The following is a 22,140-nucleotide window of genomic DNA, read 5'->3' on the forward strand; positions in this document are numbered from 1 at the left end:
GCATGCATTTTATTCCACTTAGTTCAATGCTTTCTTAAAATCACTTGACAAAAAAGCACAACAAGACTTTATAACTCTCAATCAAGTTATGTGCTCATAAAGAGGGAGTCAACAATAGAAAAACATTAGTGAGAGCCTATTTATTATCTTCTCACATTTTTGTTGAAAATGTCCCTGACACAAGCACAGACCATTATCATGTACATTATATAAATATGAGAAAGTAGGAAAAATGCATCAGTTGTGGTGGCTGATATTTCGCTTTCTTTAAGAAAGGACACGTAAAACTAATTTATGACACTTTCTACTATTTTGGAATCTTTCCCTTTTGTAAATATCTTGAAAGTTTATCCCTAAATGTCCTTAAAAGTATGTCCACCAGAAAAAAAAAAAGATTACTACAGGTTTAATGGCTAGGTTTTAGCTATTTGGAAATCCACTTAGTTGGTACCCTAGAAATGAGGCATTGCTGTTATTTACTTTAGAATAGAATAGAATAAGAAAAGCCCAGTGAGACATGCTCAGACACACAAATGCTAAAACTAAGATATTCAGAAGCTCATTTTTTTCTTGTTTTTCTCATTTTTTCCAAATAGTTCTTATATTTGCCCTACTCATGTTAGCCTAGGGCCATATGGCAAATATCTGTGTGGATTACTATACCAAAAGAACAGTGTTGAAGTTTTGCTCAGTGGCATGAGAGAATACCTGTTTCCATTAAGCTTTTATTAAAATAGGACCATGGAAAATTGGAGTTGACCTTCAAGGATACGAAAGTTGAAATATAAAGATTTTGGGCAGTGGTGGCTAGGTGGTGCAGTAAATAGAGCATTGGCCCTGGAGTCAGGACGACCTGAGTTCAAATCAGACCTCAGACACTTAACACAAAACTAACCTTGTGACCTTGGGCAAGTCATTTAACCCCAATTGCCCTGCCTTCCCCCCTACAAAAAAAAAAAAGGAAAAAAAAAAAAGATTTTGGGCTCCACTCATTATTCCAATTTTTTTTTTAACAACATATGCAGGTATGTAACAACATACCTGCTGGTAGTTTTCCCTTCGCTTTGGTGAATTTTCCATGAAAGTCTAACATAAGTCAAACACTGCCATTCACTAAGGAGAAAGCCTTGCCCAACCTAAATGAAATCAAGTAAAGTTTCTACAATCCATATATGAGAAATCACCTGATAAGTGAGTTTATCCCATGCTTGTCGTAACCGAGTTTGATCATTGGCCAGCCCAGCCACATTCCTTTTTATTGACAACACATCCAAAAAGGCCTTTTTTTCTTCATTGAATGACTCCAAAAAAGCTTGCATGCCCTACAATTCAAATAAAGAGGTAATTTAACATGTATCCTTTATAACCTCAGCTATAAACCTCAGTTAACTATTGTTCTCTTTGTTTTTTTATGAAAATCTATTCAGATTAGAAAAAAGTCTGCTAATATTATGGTCTTAAACTTACTCTTTTTTCATTACACAGATTTTTCCTCTCATTCCACCCTAGAGTTAAGGATACTAATGTAGTGATATATCTGTAATCAAGATACATATCCCTGAGCTACATACCACTAGATCAGTGCTATGGCATTTCTACTACAACATGAACAAATCCACCTCATTATGCAAGAGGAAGAGAAATAAAATGATAATCTGTGGAATATGTGATGACCTCATTAATATTTTTATTAATCTTTTAAGCCTTGCAAGCACTAAATCAATGTTTGGTGATTGATTCTACAATGTTTTTCTAAGGTTTATACTTAAACAATTTTACTTTATGAATACTTTTAATAAGTCTACTCAACATAATAAGCTCCCTTAAGGATGGCTAAAAAGTACACTATGGGGCAGAACCAAGATGGCAGTGTAGAAGCAGGAAAACTCCCTGCACTCCCCCCATAACCACCTCAACTACCCATAAAAAATGACTCTAAACAAAACTTTAGGGCTACAGAATCCACAAAGTGACAGAGAGAAACAAATCTCCCACTGAAGGCAGCTCGGCAGGCCAGCAGGAAGAATCCATTGCAGCACTCTGGGAGCACAGCTCAGCCCTTCATAAGCCCAGGTTTAGCCTCAGGCCGCCCCAACCAGCCCCAGGCTGGAAAGACTTCTGGAGAGTAGACCACCAGCAGCTGTGGTGTTTTCCACAATTATCAACCCATAAATGCCAAAGACAAAGTGAGAGCATAGTGTAGACTTTGAAAACAGGGAGTCCGGGATTGTGGTCTGACCTGTGCCCCCGAAGGAAGAGCAGCTGAGGAGCAACGGCTGTCACAGTACTCCTGGTCTGCAGATATTAGGGGGACCAAGTGACCATTCTGAGGGGAAGTCGCTTTTGCTTTAACCTGCTTGGATATGGATCGCTGTCTAGGGTGGAGGTTCTGGGGTATGTGACCATGTGCCAAAGCCAGTAGAGGCTTCAGAGAGGGCACCCAACTAATAGCTCCGGCAGCTGCAAAAACCCCAATGATTTAGGAAAAATGTCTCCTCTCTGGAAGCAGAGTTCTACAGTGGCAAAAAGCTGAAAAGTCAAGTAATAGAGTGGCAACATGAGCAAGCAAAGGAAGCAAAGCAAGCTCAGCAATGTGACTTTAGATTCCTATTTTGGGGACAAAAAGGATGAAAGCATGGAACAGGAAGAAGACAATGAAGTCAGAACTCCTGTCCCAAAAGCTTCCAAGAAAAATATGAACTGGTTACAGGCAATCGAGGAGCTTAAGAAGGATTTTGAAAACCAAATAAGAGAAGTGGAGGAAAAATTGGGAAGAGAAATGAGAATGATACAAAAAAATCAGGAAAAGAGAGTCAACAACCTGACTGAAGAAAGTAACACCTTAAAAAATAGACTAACTCAAATGGCAAAAGAGGCTCAAAAAGCCAATGAGGAGAAGAATGCCTTAAACAAACTTTAGGGCTAAGAACCCACAAAGTGATGGAGAGAAACAAATCTCCCACTGAAGGCAGCCCAGCAGGCTGGGAGGAAGGTTTCATGGCAACGCACTGGATGTGTGAGCCTAAGGTTTTAGCCTAAGAGCAGCACAACCAGCCACTTCCAGAGGGACATGACAAGAGTAGATCACCAGCAGCTGTGGTGGTTTCCAGAATTATCAACCAATAAATGCCAAAGACAAAGTGAAAGGTCAGTGTAGACTTTGAGAACAGGGAATTCAGGAGTGTGGTCTGTCCTGTGCCCCCAGAGGGAAAGGAGCTGAGGTGCAGTAGCCACCACAGAGCTCCTGGACTGCAGATTGTAGGAGGACAAAGAAACCAGTCTGAAGGGTAATTGCCCTTGCTTTAACCTACTTGGATCTGGATTACTGTCTAGGGTGGAGGTCCTAGGGTGTGTGACCAGTGAGGCAGAGTGTGTGGAGGCTTCAGAGAGGGTAGCCAACTAATACCTCTGGCAGCTGCAAAAACCCCAGGATTTGGGACAAAGCTCTACTCTCTGGAGACAGAGTTCTACTGTGGCAACAAGTTCAAAAGTCAAGTAATTAAGTGGCAACATGAGCAAGCAAAGGAAGCAAAGCAAGCACAGCAATCCAACTCTGGATTCCTTTTTTGGGCACAAAAAGGATCAAAGCATGGAACAGGAGGAAGACAGTGAAGTCAGAACTCCTGCACCAAAAGCTTCCAAGAAAAATACGAGCTGGTTACAGGCCATAGAGGAGCATACGAAGGATTTTGAAAACCAAATAAGAGAAGTGGAGGAAAAATTGGGAAGAGAAATGAGAATGATGCAAGAAAATCAGGAAAAGAGAGTCAACAACCTGACTGAAGAAACTAACACTTTAAAAAATAGACTAACTCAAATGGCAAAAGAGGCTCAAAAAAGGCAATGAGGAGAAGAATGCTTTTAAAAGCCGAACTTGCCAGATGGAAAAAGAATATCAAAAGCTCACTGAAAGAGAATCATTCTTTCAGAATTAGATTGGATCAAGTAGAAGCTAGTGACTTTATGAGAAATCAAGATACTATTAAAGAAATCCAAACAAATAAAAAAAATAGAAGGCAATGTGAAATATCTCATTGGAAAAACCACTGACCTGGAAAACAGATCCAGGAGAGATAATTATAAAATTATTGGACTAATTGAAAGCCATGATCAAAAACAAAACCTAGAAATCACCCTTCAAGAAATTCACAAAGAAAATTTCCCTGTTTTAGAACCAGAGGGCAAAATAGAAGTTGAAAGAATCCACCAATCACCTCTTGAAAAAAGATCCCAAAAAGAAAACTCCTAGGAATATTATAGCCAAGTTCTGGAGTTCCCAGATCAAGAAGAAACAAGCAGCCAAGAAGAAACAATTTGAATATTGTGGAAACACAATCAGGATAACCCAGGATCTGGCAGCTTCTACACTGAGGGACTGAAGGGCTTGGAATATGATATTCCAGAGGTCAAAAGTGCTGGGATTAAAACCAAGAATCACCTACCCAGAAAAACTGAGTATCATGTTTCAGGGTAAAAGATAGTCATTCAGTGGAATAGAGGACTTTCAAGAATTCTTGATGAAAAAACCAGAGTTGAATAGAAAATTTGCCATCCAGATACAAGAAGCAAGAGAAGCATGAGAAGGTAAACAGGGAAAAGAAATCATAAGGAACTTATCAAAGTTGAACTATTTACATACCTACATGGAAAAATAATAATTGTAACTTATGAAACTTTTTTCAGTATGAGGATAGTTGAAGGGAATATGTGTGTGTGTGCATGTATATATATATACTTATATATAGGAAGGTACATGGGCGTATGAATACATATGTGAGTGTGTGTATATATGTGTACAGGTATACATAGAGGGCACAGGACCAATTTTATAGGAAGGGATGATACTTAAAAGGTGAAATTAAGAGGTGAGAGAGGAATATAATGAGAGGAGATGGGGAGAGACAGAATGGGGTAAATTATCATATATAGAAGAGGCAAGGGAAAATGGTTACAATGGAGGGGAAGAACAGGAAGGCAAAAAGGAATGGGTGAACCTTACTCTCATGGAATTTGGCTTAGGGAGGGAATGACATACTCACTAAATAGGGTATCTCACCCTACAGGAGAGTAGGAGGATAGAGGATAAGAGGGAGATGGTGGAGGGGAGAGTAGTAAAAAGCACACACTTTAGAAAAGGGACAGGGTCAAAGTACAGAATAGAATAGGGATAGGATTGAGGATGGTCAGTCTTTCACAATATATCCACTATATGGAAATGTTTTGCATGGCTACACATATACAACCTATATGGAATTGCTTATCTTCCCAGTAAGGGTGGGTCATGAGGGAAGAAGGGAAAGAATCTGGAATTCAAAATTTTAAAAATCAAATGTTTAAAAAATATATTATTATTATTATTATTACATGCAACTGAGAAATAAGATATGCAAGCACTGGGGTATAGAAATCCATCTTGCCCTACTGGAAAGTGGTAGGAGGGATGGGAAAGATATAGGAGAGAGCAGAACCTTCCCTTGGGGGAGGGGGTATACAGTGGGATTGCTGTTTTGGGGTGGTGGGTAGGGGAAAGACGGGGAGAAAATTTGTAACTCAAAATCTTGTTGAAATGAATGATGTAAACTAAAAATAAACAAAATTTAATTTAAAAATTTTAAAGAAAAAATAAAGTTAAATTTTTTAACATACACTATGAATTAAATCAAAGTTCTATGTAAGTCAATAACTTTTGCACTTACTTGAGATTTTTTAAAGTATGTTCCCTTTTCTGACTCCATCTGTAACTCATGAAACTTTTCTTCTTGCGAAATCAACCAGACTGTGGCATCTTTTACCTTTTCCTAATGTTCAGAACAACAAGAAAATCACTTTGGTCATAGAATGGGTAGTCATTAGATACTTGGTAAAGTGATATGAACAACCAGCTCTCAAATAAATTCCAAACTATTAACAACCATATAAAAATACCGTAAATGACTAATAATAAATGAAATGCACATCAAAACAACTCTAAGGTTTTACCTCACTCTGAAAATCAGCAAAGATGTTAAAAGATAGGAAGAGTCAATGTTGGAGAGGTTGTGGCACATGAGTGCACTGTTGGCAGAACTGTGAATTAGTATAACCATTTTGAAAAGCATTTTAGAATTATGTAATCATTTTAGAATAAATACATATAAATATGTACTATTATATGCCATATAATTGTATATATTTATATAAGTAAAATAATTTTGAAATTATATAAATAAAGTCATTAAAATTTCCATGCCTTTTGACCTAGAGATTCCACTGTTACACTTAGACCCTTAGGAGGCCATTATTAAGAAGGAAGTTCCCATATACACCAAGACATTCATAGCAGCACTTTTTGTGGTAGCAAAGAATTGGAAATGAAGTGGATGTCCATCAACTAAGGAAAATGACTAAACAATTTTGGTATGAATAAAATGGAACATTAGTGTGCCACAAGTGCTTAGCCCAGCCTGGTACATAGTAGGTGCTTAATAAATATTTACTGAATGTAAAAATTATCAATATGATAAATACAGAATTCAGAATTCAGTCTGCATCAGTTTAGACAGTTCTTTTCAACTCAACTTTACTGAGAAAATTGGGACCATTTGCCATGAGTTCCCTATTCTCCCTTTATTGGATACCCCCCCCCCCACACACACACACACTTTCTTCCAGTCTCTAAAAATGAGGTGAGCCTCCTCACTACCAAGGCTAATCCTTTTATAAACACCCTTGATTCCCCATCCCTACTTTTTTGCCTCCAGCAGATGACCTCCTCACATCATGTCCTCTTTTCTCAATAACTAGTGCTCCCTCTTAAAAATCTTGTATTTATTCTCTCTATATATATACATATACTTGAGAACTCCCTCAATCCCTAATAGAATATAAACTCCTTGAGAGTTGGAATTATTCTCTTCCTTTGTATTGGTATCCCCAGTACCTAGCACATTAGGTACTTTAAAAATTCATTAACTGATTAAATGATTGAACAATTTAGGTAATCCCAAACAAAGATCCTGAGCACTTAGACAATGCTATTATATTACAGTATCCAACATGAGCTGGCTTGGATAGTTTGATTATCTTAGGTGTAGTGCATTTGCACTTGTCTAAAGATAGAATCCTTATTTTGGCAGCATCAGAAAAGGTACGTTTTATTTTTTACTTTCCTAGACTTTATTCTCTATAAGGCAGAAGATTTTTTTTCCTATTAATACAAAGAGGCTTCTCTCATTCTACTGTTCATCATGAACAATCAAATTGAGTTTCTTCATCCAGATTTTGTTTTCAAAAAATTAGTTAGTAAATCAAGAAGATAGCAGCTGCCTAACAGGTCAGAAATGATTGAAGTGAACTACAGAGTAAATTCAGCTTGTGTCTCTCTTCTGCACCAGGCAAGCCTCTGTCTTAATATCTACAAAATGGTGATTGGCAAAAAATAAGCCTACGGTAAGTTTCAATATACACAAGGTGACCACATGGTTAAATTTCCAGAAAAAAAAAATAATCAGCAGCTTACAAGTATAGCTATGCTTTCATTTATCGAAATGGAGGGTTCTTAACTGTGTCATTTTGTGTTCTTTGGGAGTCTATTTTTAAATGCAGAAATTAAAAGACAAAAAATTACAAAGAAAACCAATATCATTAAATAGTTATCAAAATACATCTTTCCAAATTCCTCTTGAATAAGATCTCTTGATTTAAATGGAAGCCAAGGAGGGAATGGAGGGAGCCTTAGTGTATTTTCCTTTCAGCAGTATGAAATTTCAACCTCCCAGTTATGCTTCTGATTTACAGGTGTGACAAAAGAAATGGTCAAATTACTAAATAAGAGTATAAGGATAATTTTCATGACACCTTGTTGCAAGAATGACAAAGAAACATTTTGACAGTTGAGAGAACTATAAGTAGAGAACAAAATTAACTTCGTTGGTGATAATACAAACAGCTACCTCAACTTCCTCTCCAAACACAGGCAAATCTTTGGAATACTGCAGAAATTGGGCCACATATGTCATGATTGATTTTTCATCCGGGTTGATAACATCAACATCTGCAAAACAGATCATACCATTACCTTTTTATTTTTTAACCAGTTTCCGATTTGATCATAAAATTTATTATAATCATCAGATAACTCTGAGTACAAATTGAAATATAATTCTTTAACTTAATCTTTTTTTTTTTACTTTTTGCAACATGGCTAATGTGGAAATATGTTTTATATGATATAATTGATATCATACTACTTGCCTTCTTAATGTGTGGGAAAGAGGTGGAAGGGAGGGAGAGAATTTGGAACTCAAAAAGAATGTTACAAATAAATAATATATATTTTTTTATTTAGCAACAACAACAAAAATAAAGTCAGCAGATATGTGTTTAACAATAATTCACTCACCAGAATAGATTATGCTATATAGCAGCTTCAACAATAATTCCAGGGACTCACTTTGAGAAGTGTTCTGTGATTTGATCAGATTAAACTCTGGGAAACCGTTGTTGAGAGCCCCCTGGCTTTGAAAAACCCAGATGTTGACGGTAACTGTGATTTGGTATGGATGTAATGGTTGGACAGTTTGGAAACCTGTCTGCTTGATCTGTTTCTCTGTCTTGATAATTCTGTCTGTATACTCTGAAGTTCGGGGTGCTGACCTTTTTCCTCAAACTAGGTAAATGATATATGTTTGACTGATTAAAGTAAGCTTGTTAACCCATTTTGAGTTGCTTTCCTTTAGCAAAGCAGATCAAAGAACCTGTGTTGGCAGCCACCCTGGGGATGCTGGGGTGCTTGCTGATACAAAAGGGTGACAAGGATGGGATCTCCAGAGTAAAAGAAAATATGGGGGCTGGGATAATTGTTTGTTTCCCATTTGTGGTAGCTGTGACTCTGTGGAGCCATGGACCAGGAGAGAAGAATGGCCTGCATGCAGAATTTGCTGAACTGAGAGCAGGAATGGTGAGCTGCCTGCATCGGAACCTGGGCAGAAGCCAAGAGTGGCTGCTGCCTGCGGGAGGAGAAGGAACCCAGGAGTTCAGAATTCAGCCACAGGAAAAGATTTGAAAACTGAGCAGCAAAGCAGGGGCACTGGATGTGTTTCCTTGATGCATCCCACAGTTTGGGACCCAGGGGGAGGATGGACTTGTGACTATGGTGGGTGCGATGAAGTGCCCTGGACCCCCAAGGACCCCACCTTGTTGCTTTTGTTGCCCAGCCCCCTCTCTGTACTTGGAAGCAGGGGCTGGAGCTGTGTGAGGGGAAGGACATCCCCCCCTCTGCCCAAGAGAACTTTATTTGGACTCTTGTTTTGAAATGAGGTGATAATGCAATGTACTTGGTGTTTGTTTAAGGCCCAGTGGCCACTTTGGTAACTATAGTTCTGTATCTTGAAAATGTGACCTAAGAGATGTTTAGTGCTAATTCAAAAGTAAATTGACTTTGCTATGGGCATGAAAGATCTTGGGGCCTAATGTAATGGAAATGCAAATTTAAAGATCTTCCCTGCCCCTAGGCCCTTTGATAGGCTTAAGAGACTCTGAGAACCTTCCTTGATTTGAAAATATACTCTGCCTCCTAATAGGCTGAATGTGGTCACGTGGAGCCTGTGGCAGGAGGCTTGGTTTTCAGGAATGCCCACACCTTGATGCTGTGTGATTGGGCAGTGGGTCAAGAGGGTGGTTACATTCTCTGACCCAGGAGAAGGCTATATAATCCCTGATGTGAGGCTTTGCTTTGGGGCTCACTTTGAGAAGTGTTCTGTGATTTGATCAGAAGAGACTCTGGGAAGCCATTGTTGAGAGACCCCCTGGTTTGAAAAACCCAGATGTTGATGGTAACTGTGATTTGGTATGGATGTAATGTGGACAGTTTGGAAACCTGTCTGCTTCATATGTTTCTCTGTCTTGATAATTCTGTCTGTATATTCTGAAGTTCGGGGTGCTGAGCTTTTTACCCTGAACTAGGTAAATGATATATGTTTGACTGATTAAAGTAAGCTTGTTAACCCCCCCAAAAAAAACAATAATCCCAAAATATTCCTCACTCTGAGAGTCTCTGGCTGCCTGCCCACTAGAAGCTCTAGGGTAAAAATGGTAGAACAGAGCCGAAAGTGGCAGAAGGCAAACACTTTCTGGGCTTGCAGAGGCTGAGAAACCAGAAAGTAGAAGATTGGAAAAGTAAAAAACATATTCCTCTCAACTTCACTATTTTTGAATTTATGATGATTGAAAACAGATTACGCTGAAATTCACCTTTGCTCAGTTATTCCCAAACAATAAAAAAACTAGAAGAAAGGTATGGCAAAGTAGTCATCTAGCTCCAAGGCAGAGAAGCTAAAAATGACTGTGTCTGAAATGTATTATCTTTTATACCTAAATTCAATGTCCTTAATAAAACACATTAATTTTTATAAATATTGTGCTAGGATTTGGAAGTAACTTATAAAATGTATGGGTGGGTCAGTTTTAATGGAAACTCTAAAGGGTTGTTGATGCTTGGGTTACAAGCTGTAGGTCAACTGATACACTCTTTTGGCCTGATTTTATGGATGCTAAGAAAGATTCAAAAAGGCCTCAAATTAAGCTGAGATATATTGCATTATACTCAGTTAAAATGCATACACTCTAGAGAATGGGCAAATAAATGACTTCTATAGTTTGCAGTTTTCCTCATTTGTAAAATAAAAGAGCTATAACAGAAAATATGCAAAGTCCCTCCCTGCTCTAAATTGACTAATAAACAATTAAGTTTTATTAACATCCTAATGTGAATTAGGTAGCCTTGCAATATGATATCAAGATGAAGGAAAGTTTTTGAATGGAAAATGTTGGATAGTCCAGACATGGCAGGAAAGACTTGGCCAGTGAAGAGGCAGTATGAGACCACTGAGTCCTTAGGGGGCAAAAAGAGGGTAGAAAGAAGGGAAATAGGATTGAGAAGATACCTAAAACAAACTCTATCTACAGCATAATGTTGCTCAAGGATCTGACCTGCAGGGTTATCACCAATAAACATAGTAGGCATCCAGTGACAGTGAGTCACAAGATTTTCACTGCTGGGGGAGCAAATTCCATTTTGATCAGATATCTTTAAAGTTTGTAGAGCCAATTCACAGACACTACAAGTTCCTTCATGGGAACAACTATATGTGGTAGGGTTTATAGTGAATCCAAGTTCCTCCCCCATGTCTGCATGGAGTCTACCTCAGGAGACATGACAACTCTTTAATTGACATCACCCCTTATGCCAGATTCAGAAAGGGACTTGTGCCAATACAGGCAATGTAAGAAAAAAATGTTTCCCTCCTTGAAATAAGAAGACATGACCCAGGGTCTTCCTCATAGAAATCAGGAAAATAGAAGCCTTAGAATCTCACTCAGGATAGAGACAAAAGAATTTTGGCATTTATATAGATAAATTATTAGAGAAGTATGAAAACCTACTTACGAGATTTATTTTTAACTGTTGCAGAATCACAGAATTCCTGGCTAAAAACTCCTGGGCTTTTCCCTACACCCTGGAGCTCTTATTGCTCAGACATTTTTTAGTCACACTGGACTCTTCATCCCCCAATAGAGGTTTTCTTAACAAAGATACTAGAGTGGTTTGCCATTTCCTTCTTGAGCTAATTTTACAAATGAGGAAACTGAGGCAAACAGGTTTAAGTGATTTCCTCAGGGTCATTTAGCTGAGGCCAAAATTGAACTCAGGAAGATAAGTCTTCCTGACACTTTATTCATTATGCCACCTAGCTGCCCCTGGAGCTAGAACCATCCTATACATTCTTGTCTACTCCAAGTAGAATGTAAACTTCTTGAAAGCAAGGATTTTGTTTACTCTTCTATTTTCACCCCATAATGCTTAAGATAGATGTTCAGTCTTAATAGATTTGTTTTTCATCTGTAAAGCATGGATAATAATGGCACCTAGCTCCCAGGGTTGTTGTAATGATAAGATGAGATAATATTTTAAAAAAGTTTTGCAAACCTTAAAGCACTATATAAATGCTAGCTATTATTATCATTATTACTACTTTCATTCATTTTATTCATTCATTCATTCATCGTCAGCTAGGGGAGACTTCTAAAACTATCTTGTCTAACCTAGACATTCCAATCAAATGAAATCAACTGGAATTCAATACAGACCACAATGCTAAAAGCTCTGGTAAACAATGAATAAATCATATGAAATCTTTCAATCTCTCTAGGTCAGCTGTCAAAAGAACCATCACAGATTACAGAAAATGAGTATCGCTTAATCAGAGCATACTAATACTAAAAAATACTTAGAAGATCTCAGAGATAAATAATTATGCTCTGTGTAGTCAAGATGGCAGAGAAGAAATAGGACTTCTGCAGGGCTCCAGCTTCCACCTCTTCCAATTCATATAAAAGGTGACTCTGAACAAACTTTGGAGCTACAGAACCCACAATAGGACACAGAGAAGTTAACCTCCCACTAAGGATAACCCAGCAGACTGGCAGGAAGCGGCTCTCTGGGAGCTGACCCCAGCCCCGCACTAACAGGAGGGCTTAGCCTCAGGGCAGCCACAGCCAGCCACCAGCTGGAGGGACTTCAGATCACCAGCAGCTGTGGCAGTTTCCAGAATTATCAACCCATAGATGCTAAGGACAAAGTGAGAGGTCTGTGCAGTGTGGGCTATGGGATCCAGTAGTTTGGGAGTGCAGTTGGCTTTTGCCCCTGGGGCAAGAAGATGCTGAGCCACGCAGACGCCTGCCACATAACAGCTTCAGCTCCTGGCCTGCAGATTGTAGGGGGACCAAGCAACCAGTCTAAGGGGTAATCACTCTTGCTTTAAACTGCTTGGATCTGGATTTTGGTCTAAGGTGGAGGACCTGTGGTGTGTGACAAGCTTTCCAGAGCATGTGCAGGCTTCAGAGAGGGCACCCAACTAATTCCTTTGGCAGCTGAGAAAACCTCAGCGACCAGGACAAAGTTCCACTGTCTGGTGGCAGAGTCCTACTGTGGCAAAAATCTCAAAACTCAAGTAATTTAGTGGCAATACAAGCAAGCAAAAGAAAAAGCAAAGCAAACAGCAACCCAACTTTACACTCCTATTTTGGGGACAAAAAGAATCAAAGCATGGAACAAGAGGAAGACAGTGAAGTCAGAATTCCTGCACCAAAGCTTCAAAGGAAAATATGACCTGGTTACAGGCCATGGAGGACCTTAAAAAGGATTTTGAAAATCAAATAAGAGAAGTGAAGGAAAAATTGGGAAGAGAAATGAGAACAATGCAAGAAAATTACGAAATGAGAGTCAACAGCCTGACTGAGGAAAATCACACGTTAAAAAATAGACTAACTCAAATGGTAAAAGAGGCTCAAAAAGACAATGAGGAGAAGAATGCCTTAAAAAGCTGAATTTGCCAGATGGAAAAAGAATCTCAAAAGCTCACTGAGGAGAATCATTCCTTCAGAATTAGATTGGAGCAAATGGAAGCTAATGACTTTATGAGAAATCAAGATGCTGTGAAATATTTCATTGGGAAAACTACTGACCAGGAAAATTGATCCAGGAGAGCTAATATAAAAATTATTTTACTACCTGAAAGTCATGATCAAAAAAAAAAAAGAACCTAGAAGTCATCCTTCAAAAAATGCTCAAAGAAAATTGAGCTGATATTTTAGAACCAGAGGGCAAAATGGAGACTGAAAGAATCTACCAATCACCTCCTGAAAAAGATCTCAAAAAGAAAACTCCTAGGAATATTATAGCCAGGTTTCAGAATTCCCTGATCAAGGAGAAAATATTACAAGCACCCAGGAAGAAACAATTTCAATACTATGGGAACACAATCAGGATAACACAGGATCTGGCAGCTTCTATACTGAGGGATCGAAGGGCTGGAATATTATATTCCGGTGGTCAAAGGAGCTAGCAGTAAAACCAAGAATCACCTACCCAGCAAAACTGAGTATCATCTTTCAGGGGAAAAGATGGTCATTCAGTGGAATAGAGGACTTTCAAGCATTCTTGATGAAAAAACCAGAGTTGAATAGAAAATTTGTCATTCAGATACAAGAAGCAAGGGAAGCATGAGAAGGTAAACAGGGAAAGAAATCATAAGGAACTTATCAAAGTTGAACTATTAATATTCCTACATGGAAAAACAATAATTGTAACTGATGAAATTTTCTCAGTATGAAAATAGTTGAAGAGAATAGAAAAAATATATATATATATGTCTATATATGAGGGTTTGTGGGCATATGTATACATATGTGAATGTGTGTATATATGTTTACAGGTATGCATAGACAGAGAGCACAGGACCAATTTAATAGGAAGGGCTGATACTTAAAAGGTGAAATTAAGAAGTGAGAGAGGAATATAATGAGAGGAAATGGGGAGAAACAGAATGGGGTAAACTATCTCATATAGAAGAGGCAAGGGAAAATGGTTACAATGGAGGGGAAGAATAGGAAGGCAAAAGGGAATGGGTCAACCTTATTCTCATTGAATTTGGCTAGGGGAGGGAATGAAATACACACTAAATAGGATATCTCACACTATAAGAGAGTAGGGGGGAAGGGGATGAAAGGGAGGATGATGGAAAGGAGAGCAGGCTGGGGGGGAGGGAAGTTGGAAGCACACACTTTTGAAAAGGGACAGGATCAAAGTAGAGAATAGAACAAGTGGGAGGTGGGATAGGAGGGAGGGAAATATATGTTATTTATATGTCTACTATGTTATTGTTTTGCATTAGCTACACATGTACAACGTATACTGAACTGCTTATCTTCCCAGTAAGGGTGGGTGACAAGGGAGGAAGGGAATGAATCTGGAAATCAAAGTTTTAAAATCAAATGTTTAAGTATATATATATATATATATATATATATATATATATATACATATTTACTATTATTAATACTACTTTACATGTAATTGGGAAATAAGATATATAGGCACTGGGGCATAGAGATCCACCATGCCATACTGGAAAAATTGAAAGGGGTATGGGAGAAAATATGGGACAGAGCAGATTGGAGGAGGGGATATCCTGTGGGACTGCTATTTTGGGGCGGTAGATAGCGGAAAAACAGGGAGAAAATTAGTAACTCAAAATCTGGCGGAAATGAATGATGTAAATCAGAAGTTAATAAAGCATTTGAAAAAAAAAGAAAGAACCTATAAAGACTTACAAGTAAAATTATCAGAACCAGGTGAACATTGAACACAGTAATGGCAATATTGTACTATGATCAACTATGAATGACTTAGGTATTCTCAGGACTTAGGTATCCTGAAAGACCTATGATGAAAAATCCTATCCAGTTCCAGAAAAAGAACTGATGGAATCTGAATGTAGATCAAAACATACTTTTCTACTTTCTTTGCCTGTCTTGGGTTTGTGTTTTCTTTCAAAACATGAATAATATGTTTTGCATGACTGCATATGTATAACCTATATCAAATTGCTTGCCCTTCTCAAGGAAGGGAGGAGGAGGGAGGAAGGGAATTTAGAAATCAAAATTTTAAAAAAACAAATGTTAAAAATTATTTTTACACATAATTGGGAAAAATTAAATATTAAAAAGGGGGAAAAATTTCACTTGACTCTGCTACACCCTTAAGTTATCATCCTATAGTTCTCCTCTTTTTCATAGCCAAACTCTTAGAAAAAAACTGGGTACTGTCATTATCTCCACTTCCTCTAATCTCACTTATTTCTCCATCCCTTGCAATCCAGCTTCCATCAACAAAAACTCTTCTCTTCAAAGTTACCAATGGTCTCTTAATTGCCAAATATGAGGCTTTTTTCTCAATCTTTACCCTTCTTTGCTTTTGCATCTGACACTGTTGATCACTTTTTCCTCTGTTTTCATAATAACGCTTTCTCTTAGTTCTCTTTCTATGTGTCTGACCACCCCTTAAGTCTCCTTTGATAGATTATTATCCATATTTCATCACCAAACTGTCCTCTTCTCTTCTGTCTTTACCTTCTCCTTGTTAATTTCATTATCTCCCATGAGTTTAATTATTATCTTTATGTAGATGTATTGATAAACTGATTAAGTAAATTATTCTCCAACATGATGTCAAAATTTATACAAATAACATGACCCTGAGGTTTTACCTTCCACCCATTGGATTGGAAAAGAGACAGACAATGAAAATGGTAAATGTTGGAAGAGCTATGGGAAGATAGGAATATAAATGCACTGTTGGTGGAGTTGGGAATTGATCCAAAAGTTTTAGAGAACAATTGGAATTATACTAAAAATATTAACTTACATAAACATGCTCTTTCCCCCAGCAATTCCACTATTAGGTATAGATCACAAGTCTAAGAAAAGGTTTTTTACATATAGTAGTACTTTTGTAGTAGAATTAAGGAATTTTAGAGATAGAAAAGAACTCCTCTAATTCATAACTTAAAGGAATCCCTACTGTAAATTACTAGATAGTCATTAAACCTAATGAAGATCACGAAGACCCCCAAATTGGGGAAGGCTAGGACATCCATCTATTCTACTTATAGACAGCTCTAATCATTAGGAAGTTTTTCTTGACATTAAGTCTAAATTCACTTTTTTCTGACTTTTCCATGATATTCTTGCTTCTGCGAAAATAAATCAAGTTTATTCCCTCTGCTACATGACAGTCTTCTAAATAGTTGAAGACAGCCATCATGTCCTGCCATGCCTCTTCTGCAGGATAAACATCCCCAGTTCTTTCTAATGATCTTCATGTGACATGGACTCAAGGTCCTTCAGTTTTCCAGTTGTCTTCATTTGGACACTCTATAGCTTATCAATGTCCTTCTTTAAATGTGGGACCCAGAGATGAACACAATCCACAGATGATGTGTGACAAGAGCAGAGTAGAGGGGAACTATCATCTTACTCCTGGAAGTTATACCTCTCTTAATGCAGCTCAAAACCAGCTATTTTGGGTTGCTTCATCACACTGATGACTCATATTGAGTTTATAGTCTATGAAAACATCCAAATCTTCAGAACAACTATTGTCTAACCATATTTTGTGGAAACAACATTTATTTTTATATAGGTTGGAATGGTTCCATTCATAAGGCAAGGAGGCTGTCCTTGGGATTTGGTTGGTCCAGAGTGATAAGACTACAAAAAGCCCTACCTTGGGGCAGCTAGGTGGCACAATGAATAGATCACCAGCCCTGGAGTCAGGAGGGCATGAATTCAAATCTGGCCTCAGACACTTGACTCTTACTAGATGTGCAACCTTGGGCAAGTCACTTAACCCCAACTGCCTTGCTTCCAAAAAAACAAAACAAAAAGCCCTACCTATGGGGAGTTTACATCCCTGAGTTTGGCAGATTCTAATTGCCCTGTGGAATTGCTTTCCAAATCACATAGATGCCCCAGAGAATTCAAAATTGAAGGGGAACAGTATCTGTTTTTATTAATTACATTTTTTTAGTCATTTGTTACAAAAATAATTTTTTATTTATTTTGTGTTTCAATAGTGTTTCATTGCGGTCTTCAGCCTGACTCACTGGAATGACCTGATCAGCACTGATCATGGAACAAAACACTGTGCATGCCCAATCTATACTTATGAAGCTATTTTTTTGTATCCAAGTGTAAGACTACATCTATCACTACTGAATTCCACCTTACTAGATTCAAGCCAATGCCCTAGAGCAGTGATATCTGACTCAAAAAATAAGGGCCACTAAGGCATACATAAGTATTCCTGTAGGCCACATGCTGACTTAGAAAACATGTTAATATCTGTGTTTTATTGTATTTTTAATTGTTTTGAAAAATATTTCCAAATTACATTTTAATTTGGTTCAGATCACTACTCAGGAATGTTGTGGGTTTCATATAGCCTATGGGTTATGTGTTCGATATTTCTGCTCGAGACTATCGGGACCTTTTAGGATCTTGACCCATTCATCCCAATCTGGAGTCAGTTGCAAATCCAATATGCCTATCATCTACACCTTCTTAAATAGCACAAATCTCTGGTGTACAGCTGTAGAGACTTCCCAAAAGTTGGGGATTAAACCGTGAATAACTGCTCTTTGTCCTCTGCTTCAAGAAACCGGGGCCCCTTCCATGCCATGATGAGGCATTACAGCAGAACTTTGGTTGGAAAATCATAAAATTATTGAAGTTTAAAAGCCCATGGGAATGCTGGCTTGTATTAAAAAGATCAATAAATGGTTCAAGTCAATCACCCACTTTCATAAATATTATTATTGCTATTTCTCTTGAATATGTATTATTTTACTATGATATTCGTGATTATCAACCAAGACGTGGAAGGGTCATGACCCACATAGGTGGATGGAATACCTGCACCATGAGTAAGGATTTCACAGAATGTTTCACCTCAAAAAAAAAAGGGGTTACAGAGTGAAAAAGAGGAGAGAGATCATTTACCTTCTGGATCCAACAGTCTGGGGATGTTTAGTTCATGTTCTGCAATCCTGAATGCCTCTTTTAGATTTTCTCTGCTGGATCTACTCTTTACACTGTTCATATCAATTAGATCTGGTTTCAAAGCATGAATGACAGCTAAAAATGCCATTCCATCTCTCCAGCTTGATTTAAAATCTGTAACATTCACAGATCCATGCCTATTACAAGTAGAAAAGAAAAGAATTTTTACAAAACTTTATCAGAACCTTTTCCACTCTAACCCATAGCAAATAAAATGAAGAATTATGTTGCTATTCATAGGAACAATATAAATTACTCTAGGAGAAAGCCTCCATTTGGCCTGTTTCTTTGGTGATCCAGTTGTGAGGTTTGGCGAGGCCCAGGATCAATCATCGATCAATCAATATTTAGTTAAGTGTCTACTATGTACCAGGTACTTTGTTAAGGGCTGGGGATGCAAAAATAGTCAAAAGATAGTCCCTGCTCTCAAGGAGCTTACACAAAAACTCTGCTGTAGGATGGGACAGACTCAGGTAGTTTAAGTAGAATATTTAAACTAAAGGCAACATTTGTAGGTGACTCAATAATCAAGTAAAGGAGGTTTTAATTAGCTTTAACATGGAGAAGACAGCACACCAAAGATATGCTGTCACTATACACAAACAGCTCGGTTAGTTGAAGGGAGTGTGGTGACTGGCCGGGGCCTTGGAGAAAGGCCCAAGAGTGAAGGATCCCAACTCTACATGGGCGGGCTTATTTGATGCCCTTAGGTGACTAGAAAGCCATGGTCAAACTGGATTGAGGCCAGCAGAAAGCCCCAGGAATCTAGGAAATATGGCTTGAGTCTTAGCCCTTAGACCAATCAAGTCAACAAGCTCCTTGCCTTCTGGGGGAAGAACCAGCCTCTTCCTGTTTAATTCTGGGCCTAATTCACAAAGGACAAAGTGTAAAGACTGCTACCTAATTGAAGTTAAAAAACAATGGGAATGCTGGCTTGTATTATAAAGCTTCATAAATGGTTCAATTGAATCACCCACTTTCATAAATATTATTCCTGCTATTTCTCTTGAATATGAATGATTTTGTTATGACATTCATGAATGTTATCAACCTTTCACCCATCAAGAAGGAAACCAGGCTCCCTAAGCACAGATCCAGAAGAAGGGCAGCATGGTGATAAAAGGGAAACCTAGCCCATTCTCATAAGACAGAAAAATCAGCCTCCATGAGGGTTGCTCTCAGTCACCTTCACACATGTTGAGTTCGTACCAGGAGCCACAGTAATTGTATCAGATCATAGAAAATAACTTACATGGCACATTGTTCCTGGACCCATAAAAGAAGGGCCTTCTTGGCAGACATCTTCCATCTAGCCTGTGCTTTAGAGCATTTCTTAGGTTGAGGTCCTGAAGTCTGAGTTAAGTCTACAACACTCACACAATCCAATGAGGGTTGATTGTAATTACAAGAAAGAATCCAAGCCAGTTCTTCAATCTAAGGAAAGGAGAATTCAAAGTTAATAGCAATTAACCACTGTACCTTCACCTAGTAAGAGCTTAATATATTTTTATTAAATAAATAAAGGCACTGAAAATTGTAAACTGGGAGAATGTGAAGAATATTATATAATTATAAGTATTATAAAATCTGCTCTTATCTCAGGAGTGAGCCAAACAATGAAAGAAAGTATTACAAACTTTATTTATTTATTTATTACAAAACCCTCAAGTGAGGGCTAGATGGCTCTGTTTATCTGTTTGATTTCCCAGAGCAGACTTGGTTTATTAACTCTAATCTAGAATAGTCAATTGGATAAAATCTCATCCACGTTACAGTCATTGCTGAGGAAGTGGAGGAGATAGTTGCAGAGGAATGAAGACTAGCAAATCCATTTAGACATCACAGAATAAGCATCAACTTCTAGCACAAGGACTACTTGACCATGTTTCATGTCATGGACCCTTCAGCAGGCTGGTTAAGTGCATGAACGCCTTTTCAGAATAACATTTTTAAATGTATAAGATAAAATGCAAAGAATTTAAAAAGAAGCCAGTTATACTGAAATAAAGATAAAATTTTTCCTATACACATTCATGCACCTCCTGAAATCTATACACAATTCCATCCCCATGGGGGTTTAGTTTATAGACCCAAGATAAGAAGACCTGATCTAACCTTAAAATGTCCCAGATGGGACCTTTGTGTCCAACATGACATAAATGTACAATAATGGTTTATATTTACATAGTGGTTTTTTATTGTTTCTTTTTTTATTTTTGGAGGGGGGAAGGCAAGACGATTGGGATTAAGTGACTTGCTCAAGGTCACACAGCTAGTAAGTGTGGCAAGTGTCTGAAATCGGATTTGAACTCATGTCCTCCTGACTCCAGGACCGGTGCTCTATTCACTGTGTCACCTAGCTGTCCCTATGTAGTGTCTTAAAATTTTATAACAACTCTAAGTGACAGGCAGATCAAGTATTTTTTGGTATAGATTTGTGATTTCATCAGTGAAAGGAGTTCCCAGAGTGGAAAAATCTCTCTACTAATGCATGTTGCCAACTTTTCTGTAACTCACAGTCTACATTGTCACCTGTGGCATTGAAGAGAGAAGTGATTTGTCTAACATAGCACAGCTACAGTGAGAAGCAGGTCTCAAACCCATTTCTTCCTGATTCCGAAGCTACCATTCTAACCACTACCTCTCAGTACAAGTACCATTATCTTCATTTTACTGATGAGGAAACCAAGGATATAAACTAAAGATGAACTGACTAACTTGTGGTCACACAGTTATTAAGTATCCAAGTGAGTATTCAAGCCCAGATCAAAGTTCATCCAATACTCTTTCCATACATATATACAACATAGTTGCTTCTCTAAAAAGACTGATGAGTCAGTCTAAAAAATTACTCTAAAAAGTAATGAGTCAGCAAGTATTTACTAAACATAAACAAAGTCGCTAGCAATTTACTAAGAGTTTGGGTTTCAGGATTCCAGTCCTCGATGTTCAGTAGCTTACTGTTAGATAATCTGAAGCATATATTATGGAAAAAATAAGATGCCATGTTAGCTTAGCCTTTGTCTTGAAAGCAATTTTAAAAGTAAAAACTATACATGTGGTGGAAAGATCACCAGATTGGAAAACTATAAATCCTAGGTTTGACTAGACTGCCATTTTGTGATACTACATTAAGTGACTACTTAGTTAAATGACTGCTTAACCAATTTAGTCAAAATAAGCATGTATACATATATTTCTTTTTTTTGCCACTGACATCATTGAGTTGATATAAGCCAAATGTTTATATAAGTGAGAACTATTATCGTCATGGGGTGGTTAGGTGGCACAGTAGAGTGCAAGCCCCGGAATCAGGAAGACTCATCTTCCTGAGTTCAGATCTGACCTCAGGCACTTCCTAGCTGTGTGATCCTGGGGAATTCATTTAATCCTGTTTGCCTCAGTTTCCTCATCTCTAAAATGAGTTGAAGAAGGAAATGGTAAACCCCTTCAGTATCTTTGCCAAAAAAAAAAAAAACCTTAAATGGGGTCATGAAGAGTCAGATACAACTGAAAGGACTGAACAACGAACAAAATTATTGCTATTATTATTATCAATAACAATAACTATAAAATATCTATTACACCTTTTCTTAAGTACCAGAACTTCAAGAGTATAGTAGATTTTCAGGAGTTCGATTAACGTGGATTCATATTCTTTTTACTGCATTTCATAAAAGTTATTATTGAAAGGAGATTATT

General features: G+C 37.8%; 1 protein-coding gene across 1 annotated transcript in view; it reads right to left on the reverse strand.

Annotated features, from left to right (window-relative positions):
• The window catches only part of SYNE2 (spectrin repeat containing nuclear envelope protein 2), a 493,787-nt gene that overhangs the window by 355,160 nt on the left and 116,487 nt on the right, over positions 1-22,140 (reverse strand). Inside the window, exons 7-11 of the mRNA XM_069091728.1 lie at positions 19,691-19,872; positions 18,379-18,575; positions 7,932-8,032; positions 5,697-5,798; positions 1,185-1,322 (exon numbers count right to left, since the gene is read on the reverse strand). Coding sequence (XP_068947829.1) covers positions 1,185-1,322; positions 5,697-5,798; positions 7,932-8,032; positions 18,379-18,575; positions 19,691-19,872 — 720 coding nt within the window. The remainder of the gene's footprint in view (positions 1-1,184; positions 1,323-5,696; positions 5,799-7,931; positions 8,033-18,378; positions 18,576-19,690; positions 19,873-22,140) is intronic.

This window comes from Petaurus breviceps, unplaced genomic scaffold (genome assembly GCF_028583685.1).
Source record: "Petaurus breviceps papuanus isolate PSGF00001 unplaced genomic scaffold, PetGlider_PUasm1.0 189, whole genome shotgun sequence".
In the NCBI taxonomy this organism is placed as follows: Eukaryota; Metazoa; Chordata; class Mammalia; order Diprotodontia; family Petauridae; genus Petaurus; species Petaurus breviceps.